The sequence below is a fragment of the Capricornis sumatraensis genome, chromosome 8 (assembly GCF_032405125.1).
Source record: "Capricornis sumatraensis isolate serow.1 chromosome 8, serow.2, whole genome shotgun sequence".
Taxonomy (NCBI): Eukaryota; Metazoa; Chordata; class Mammalia; order Artiodactyla; family Bovidae; genus Capricornis; species Capricornis sumatraensis.
In genome coordinates, this window is record NC_091076.1 from 101,942,815 (window position 1) to 101,950,044 (window position 7,230).

General features: G+C 55.3%; 1 protein-coding gene across 2 annotated transcripts; it reads left to right on the forward strand.

The window, feature by feature from the left end:
* The first annotated feature begins 140 nt into the window (after positions 1 to 140).
* SGSH (N-sulfoglucosamine sulfohydrolase) lies at positions 141 to 7,173 on the forward strand. Of its 2 annotated transcripts, none has more exons than XM_068976845.1 (8): positions 141 to 260; positions 1,371 to 1,531; positions 3,005 to 3,110; positions 3,322 to 3,472; positions 3,804 to 3,960; positions 4,324 to 4,405; positions 4,885 to 5,088; positions 5,885 to 7,173. In XM_068976845.1, exons 1-8 carry the CDS (start codon positions 164 to 166, stop codon positions 6,442 to 6,444), a joined length of 1,518 nt encoding a protein of 505 aa, XP_068832946.1. In that variant the 5' UTR covers positions 141 to 163; the 3' UTR covers positions 6,445 to 7,173. The 2 variants fall into 2 exon arrangements, with proteins under 2 accessions (XP_068832946.1, XP_068832947.1); XM_068976846.1 differs by having other exon boundaries at positions 5,931 to 6,294.
* The last annotated feature ends 57 nt before the right edge of the window (positions 7,174 to 7,230 follow it).

Here is a 7,230-nt window from a genome sequence, read left to right on the forward strand (position 1 = left end):
GCAGCGGGTCTGCAGAAACCGGAGAGGGAGGGGGAGCGGGAGCGGGGGCGGGGCCTGGGCGGGCCTGGTGTACACGTGACCGAAGGCGGGGCGGGGCGGCCCTGGTGCTCACGTGACCGCGGGGCCGGGAGCCGGGGTGGGGGGCCAGGCTGGAGCCGCCACCATGCGAAGCTCTGGGCAGGTCTGCTGGGTGCTGCTGATCTCCGTGGGTCTCTGTTGTGTGCATCGGGCGCGCCCCCGGAACGTGCTTCTGATCCTTGGTAAGTGTTGACCCGCTGGCACCCCGGGTACTGCCCTCCATCGCCGCCGGTTGGCTCTCCCAGAAGCGCCCAGTGCTAATTCCCAGTGCCCTGCAGCCCCCATTTCCATTCAGTCCCCGTCTCATTTCTTTGCTGCCCCAGACTGTTGGTGGTCAGCTCCTTGGAGAGGCAGGCAGAGGCGGCCCCGCCCACTGGAGGGTCTGGAGGTATTGGCACCAGCATTCACACTCCTCTCCTGACCCGGGTTCTGACCCTGTACCCCGGAGCAGCCCAGGCTAGCTCTGTGGTCTCCGCCTCCGCATGGGAGGCTGGGCGGTTTTCCAGAGATTATGGAGCGGATGCCAGAAGAGGGGCTGGTGCCCAAGGCCCCAAAGACCAGCCAGGGTGCCCTCGGGCTCTCATCTTCTCCCAGCAGTGATAACCCCCTGTTTGCCCTTCCTTTTTTGGACCCCAGAGCGCTGTAGCTCAGCTCTCCTCCTCCTGGCTGAAGAGAGCAGCCCCCCAACCCACCTTCTCCACTGGCCCCCACCACCCTGAAACCCGAAGTTCCTCTAGCACCCGGCTGTTCACGAGACTTCCTGTTTGGGTAACCAGGGCCCAGCTCTCACAAGACAATCCAATTCTTTCCTCTTTTGAGGTCTGGCTGTCTGCCAGGTCTTGCTTTCTGATTAACATTGTGGTCTTGGGCAGGCCCTTCAGCTAATTGTAACACAAACAGCCCTGCACTGAGGGACTCCCTTCAGCTCCCCCACTCTTACGGGCAAGGGCAGAGAATCTGCGCGTGGATCCATATCCTCATGCATGTCTTCAGAGCCCAGGACTGCACGGGCATACCTGCCTGGATCTCAGGCCTACCTGAGTTGTTTCTCTGCCTCCTAACATGTTCACCCACTTTTCATACATGTCTGGTGGCACTCTTACTCACGTAACAGGCCTGCTGAATATCATGCCCATCTGGGAATCACACCTGCTAGGTATCACACCTGCCCAGGTATCATAACCGCCTAGCCATCACTGGCCCAGGCCACTGCAGCAGGACCAGGTCTCTCTCCCATATGCTGCTCCTTCTGAGCCCAGCCCACTGTGTCCTTTGTTTTCCATCTTCCTCAGCGGACGACGGAGGCTTTGAGAGTGGTGCCTACAACAACAGCGCCATCTCTACCCCTCACCTGGACGCCTTGGCCCGCCGGAGTCTTGTCTTCCGCAATGCCTTCACCTCTGTCAGCAGCTGCTCACCCAGCCGCGCCAGCCTCCTCACTGGCCTGCCCCAGGTGAGGACGGCAGGAGGAGGGAGTGCCCCAAGGCCTCTGCTGCTGAGAATACTTCCCTTGTCTCCCTGGGCATTGTCCACCTTCCCTCCCTCACCCCCAGCCAAATAGTCCAAGTGCAGCCCTGCTCCACCACTCTGTGACTGTGAGCAATCACTTACCTCTGTGAGCCTCAGTCTCCTCGCCTGTAAGATGGGGTCATGATAATAGCTCACTCCTGGGATTACTATAGGATTGGCCAAGTTAACACACTATGTGTAAAGCTCATAGTAAGATGCCTGGCGGGTATTTGCTCAGCCCAGTGTTCATTCTTGTCATGATATTGTCCCAAGAGCTTGTGTGACAGTAAAAGCTGCCATTTAAGGCATTTACTGTATTTTTTTATTGAGACGATACATATATATATATATAATTTAAACATTTCCTGTTTTAAGGCTACAGCTCAGTGGCATTAAGTTCATTTAACATTGTTGTGTAACCATCACCACCATGCAGGACGTTTTTACCATCCAAACTGAAACTCTTTGCCCATTAAACAGTAATTCCTTCCCACTGCACCACCAGCCGCAACCACCAGTCAACTTTCTGTCTCTGTGAATTTGGTTACTCTCAGCACCTCACGTAAGTGGAATCACACAGTATTTGCCTTTTTGTGACTGGCTGGTTTCACTCAGCATAATGTCCCCAAGCTTCACCTGAGTAGTGGCACGTTTCACTAACTCACTGCTTTTCAAGGCTGAGTAATGTTCCATTGTGTGATAGAGCATATTTTATCGATTCATCTGTTAATGGACACTTGGGTTGATTCCACCTTTGGCTGTTGGAATAATGCTACTGTGAACCAGGTATACATGGGCACTTACTCTTGATGTGTTACCTTACAACATTATTTTATGGGAACACGGCTGTGGTCTGTACGTTTCTTTCTGAGAGCCTGAGCCAGTGAGGAGAAGGCCTGCATAAAGAGGAGACTGTGACCTGCACACAGAAGCTTCCCGAAAGGTTAATCAGGCAGCTGTAGGCCATGCTCACCTCTGGACAGTAGGCTGCAGGAATAAGGACAGGGATTTACCTTTTTGTATCTCTCTAGTCTGAGTTTGTAACATGTGTGACAATTTCTTTCATGCTATACAACTGCTTGCTGGGATGGCTTTCACGCAGTAGTATGTGGTCTTGATAGAAAAATTGGAAAGTATAGATATGCAAAAAGAAGAAAATAAAGGCTACTCCTAATTTTGGTGTACATCCTCCCAGTCTGTTGTATTTCCTGGGAAATACAAAGTCCCATGGGAAGGACCTGTGGGCCTGTTGGGCGGGGAGTGAGAGATGGAGAAAACCTCTCCGAGGACGCTAAATCAGGGGCCTGTGAAGGGCCAGGTTGGTGAGCCCGGGAGAGTGGGAGCGTTGCAGGGGTGCACGGAGGGGAGGTGTGGTAGGACCAGGTGGCATCCTGCATCACAGCATCTCTGCTTGCAGCATCAGAATGGAATGTACGGCCTGCACCAGGATGTCCACCACTTCAATTCCTTCGACCGGGTGCAGAGCCTGCCACTGCTGCTGGGCCGAGCTGGCATTCACACAGGTGAGGGGCTTCATGTGGCCCCAGGGGCAAGAGAGCAATTTCCCATCCTGCCCCAGAGATCCTGACTGGGCTATATATGGGCACATGAGAACAAGGGCTCTGCTGCCCTCCTGGAGGCCATACAAGACACAGGGTCTGGGGAGTAGAGAAGGGGGCAGAAGGGAATGAGAGACCAAAGGGGCTCTGAACAGTCCTGTCTCCCCGGCTCCAGGCATCATTGGGAAGAAGCACGTGGGGCCAGAGATGGTGTATCCATTTGACTTTGCGTACACGGAGGAGAATGGCTCTGTCCTCCAGGTCGGGCGGAACATCACTAGAATTAAACTGCTGGTCCGGAAATTCCTGCAGACGCGGGGTGACAGGTGCGCAGGGAGTCCCGCCCCCTAGCCAGACCTCTGGGCAGTTAATACTAGATGCGGCTCCCAGAATGTTTGGTTGGGATTCTTGGAGTCCTCAGACAGCTGGGCTGTGGGTGGGGGAGAAGATTCCAGATACTCAAGTTGATCTGGTCAGAGGAAGAGGAGACATGGGGAACCTGAGGTGGCATGGATCACAGGTTATTAGTTGTAGGGGAGTAGGCAAAGCTGAGGGGTGTTCCATCCTGAAGGATGAGGCTCCCCAGGGTAGAAGTAGGCTGATGGGTCAACCATCTGACCTTGACCTCAACGCTCAAGCCCATCCCTCCACCTGCAGGCCTTTTTTCCTCTATGTTGCCTTCCATGACCCCCACCGCTGCGGGCACGCCCAGCCACAGTACGGGGCGTTCTGTGAGAAGTTTGGCAATGGGGAGAGTGGCATGGGGCGGATTCCAGACTGGACCCCCCAGACCTACAACCCAAAGGATGTGCAGGTAGGAGGGCCCCTCTCCACGTTTCCAAGAACTACCTTTCTTCTTCCACTTTGTAAATCGGGGAACCTGTGCCCCTCCAGTGGGTTTGCAGCCCTGGCGCCACGTGTGTAAGAAGAGATTCTTGGACTCATTGGAGCCAGGTCCCCATCCATGGGATGGCAGAGAAAAGGGAAAAGACATGGATGATGTCCCCAGAAGCATGGATCTTCTGGATTAATCCATTCAGGAAGGAAGATGATTTCGGGTCCTGGGAGCAGGGCTGGCACCTGTCTCTCCCACCCCAATTTGAGGACTGACCACTCTGTCTCCTCCCTCAACCCATCTGTTCTAACCTTCACTTCCCACCCACCTGCCCCATCCCAGGTGCCTTACTTCGTCCCTGACACCCCAGCCGCCCGAGCTGACCTGGCCGCTCAGTACACCACCGTTGGCCGGATGGACCAAGGTGGGTTCAGGGAGCCCAGGCGATGGGATAGGGCACATCTCAGGCCCCCGTTATAGACCAGAAGCCAGAAGTCACAATGTTGCGGGGTTGTGTTTCCTTAGGGGCCTCTGAGGGAGAGCTCTTGCCTCCTCCAGCTTCCTGTGGCCCCAGGTGTTCCTCGGCTTGTGGCGGCTTCACTCTGATCTCTGCCTCTGTTATCATATGTCTTCCTCCCGTGTCTTCTCCTTGGTTCTTGTCCCTTCTCTTTATATAAAGACACTCATCACTTGATTTAAGGACAGCTTAGGTACTTTAGGATTATGTCATCTCGAGATCCTTGACTTAGGATCTGCTGGGCAGGAGGCCTGGCTGGGAAGGAAGGCAGGGGTGACTGGAGGAATCAATGGTGCAGGGCCTGATGAAGAAATGCGGGAGTGCGCACACATTCCCATGACTGCGCGTCTGTGTCTGAGCTCTGCTCTCCCCTCCACACCCTGCAGGGATTGGACTCGTGCTCCAGGAGCTGCGTGGAGCAGGCGTCCTGAATGACACCCTGGTCATCTTCACGTCCGACAATGGGATCCCCTTCCCCAGCGGCAGGACCAACCTGTACTGGCCAGGCACTGCAGAGCCCATGCTGGTATCGTCCCCAGAGCATCCGAAACGCTGGGGCCAGGTCAGTGAGGCCTACGTGAGCCTCTTAGGTAAGACTCTGCACCCCATACAGCAGGGATGGGGTGGCTGTGGGGGGTGGGGGAGGAAGTGAATGTTTAGTGGGACCACAATGTCCAGATGTTGCTCCTTACCCACTACCTTACGTGGTTGCCACTCCAGTGAGAAAGGGGTGGTCACCCCCATTCTACAGTTGCAAAAATGAGACTCAGAGGCGTGAAGTAAGAAGCCCAAGGTCACACAGCTTGTAAGCACCAAACTTGGATTCTAGCTTGGGTCTCACTCACTGCCTTCACGCCTGTCATTTTTCCACTGGACCTTTGGGGAGCATCAGTCACCTGGAGCACTTGCTAGAATCCAAATATCCCACTGCATAGAGTCTGATTCAGTAGGTCTGGGATGGTGTCCAAGAATTTGCATTTCTGATAAGTTTCCAGGTGTTTCTGATGTGCCTTGAACCCACTTTGAGGGGTCAGGGCAGTAGCATTCTTGGGCCCCCATGGCTCAGGGCTCACATCTTCCTTTGGCTCCAAGGTCAGGGAGTGTTAGGACTGCAGCACAGAGCAGGAATAGGTCCCTAGGGGCCTTCCTTAAGGATTTTAGAATTCTGGGTATCACTGAATTGGGGCCTCCTGTTATATTGAAGGCATCATAGCCTGGAGGGTGATGCAGCAGCAACGGGTTGACCCATAGCAGCTTCTCCCTGTTGGTGATTTGATGTGCGAGGCGGCCCACCAGCTTCCAGAGAGGCTTGGATTCACCCTTTCCAGGGGGCTGGACCTAGTGCCCTGGTGGGCCCGCCCTGCTGAGATGCCATCTCCTTTCCAGATCTCACACCCACCATCTTGGATTGGTTCTCCATCCCCTACCCTAGCTATGCCATCTTTGGCACAAAGACTGTCCAGCTCACTGGGCGGTCCCTCCTCCCAGTGCTGGAGGCAGAACCCCTCTGGACCACAGTCTTCGGCAGCCAGAGCTACCACGAGGTCACCATGTCCTACCCCATGCGCTCCGTGCACCACCAGAACTTCCACCTGGTGCACAACCTCCACTTCAAGATGCCCTTCCCCATCGACCAGGACTTCTACGTCTCACCGACCTTTCAGGACCTGCTGAATCGCACCACAGCTGGCCAGCCCACGGGCTGGTATAAGGATCTGCATCACTACTACTACCGGGAGCGCTGGGAGCTCTATGACAGGAGCCAGGACCCCCACGAGACCCACAACCTGGCTGCCGACCCCCGCTACGCCCAGGTTCTGGAACTGCTGCAGACCCAGCTGGTCAAGTGGCAGTGGGAGACCCATGACCCCTGGGTGTGTGCTCCAGATGGGGTGCTGGAGGAGAAGCTGGCTCCCCAGTGCCGGCCACTCCACAACGAACTGTGAGGCCCTTCTCACCCCTATAGCAGGGGGCCCGCTGTCCTGAGTCTGAGCTGTGTCTTGGCACATGAATTCCTGGGGGGTACCCAAGATGCTGCAGGATCCCCAGCCTGTGACACGTGAGGATGGTCTGGGGACCTGCAGGGAAAAAGGGGGTTGGGACACGGGGCTTAAGACCCTCTTGGTTCTTTGGAAACCACAGATGTTCTTGTGCCCCTCACCTGAGAGGAGATGGATTTCCATGTGCCATGAGGGTGGGCAGTGGGTGCAGCCCACACTCAGTGTGGGGACAGCATCTGTCAATCCTGGTCTGGACAGGGAGCCTCTGAAGGACCTTTGGGTTTTCTTCTCCCTTCACTTTGCCCATAGTCAGGCTCCCAACCCCTGGGCTGGGTTTCCGTGAGACTGTTAATTCTTGGCAGGCTGCTTGAGCGACGGGTTTCATCCTGGGGTCTGTATGGGAAGAGCTTACCCTTCTTTTTGAGAGGGTCCCAGGATGAAGATGCCACTGCTGAAGGCATGAAACTGCCCCATTCACTGGGTAAATCCTGGATGAACACAAGTCTGTAGCACAGACAGCACTCAGGGGGTGCTTCAGGCCTTCCCTGCCTCCGCCCACCTCGGAGCAGAAGCTCTGCCTGGGAAAGCCCAGAAAAGGGGCGTTCTCTCAAGTGTATGGGCTCCTGTCACCCTCCCTACCCCTATCATCTCCATCCTGCGGAACATGGGAGGGAAGCCACAGGCCTGAGCATTTTGTAAAAGTTTTTATTTTAGTAAAATATATCAAAGTTC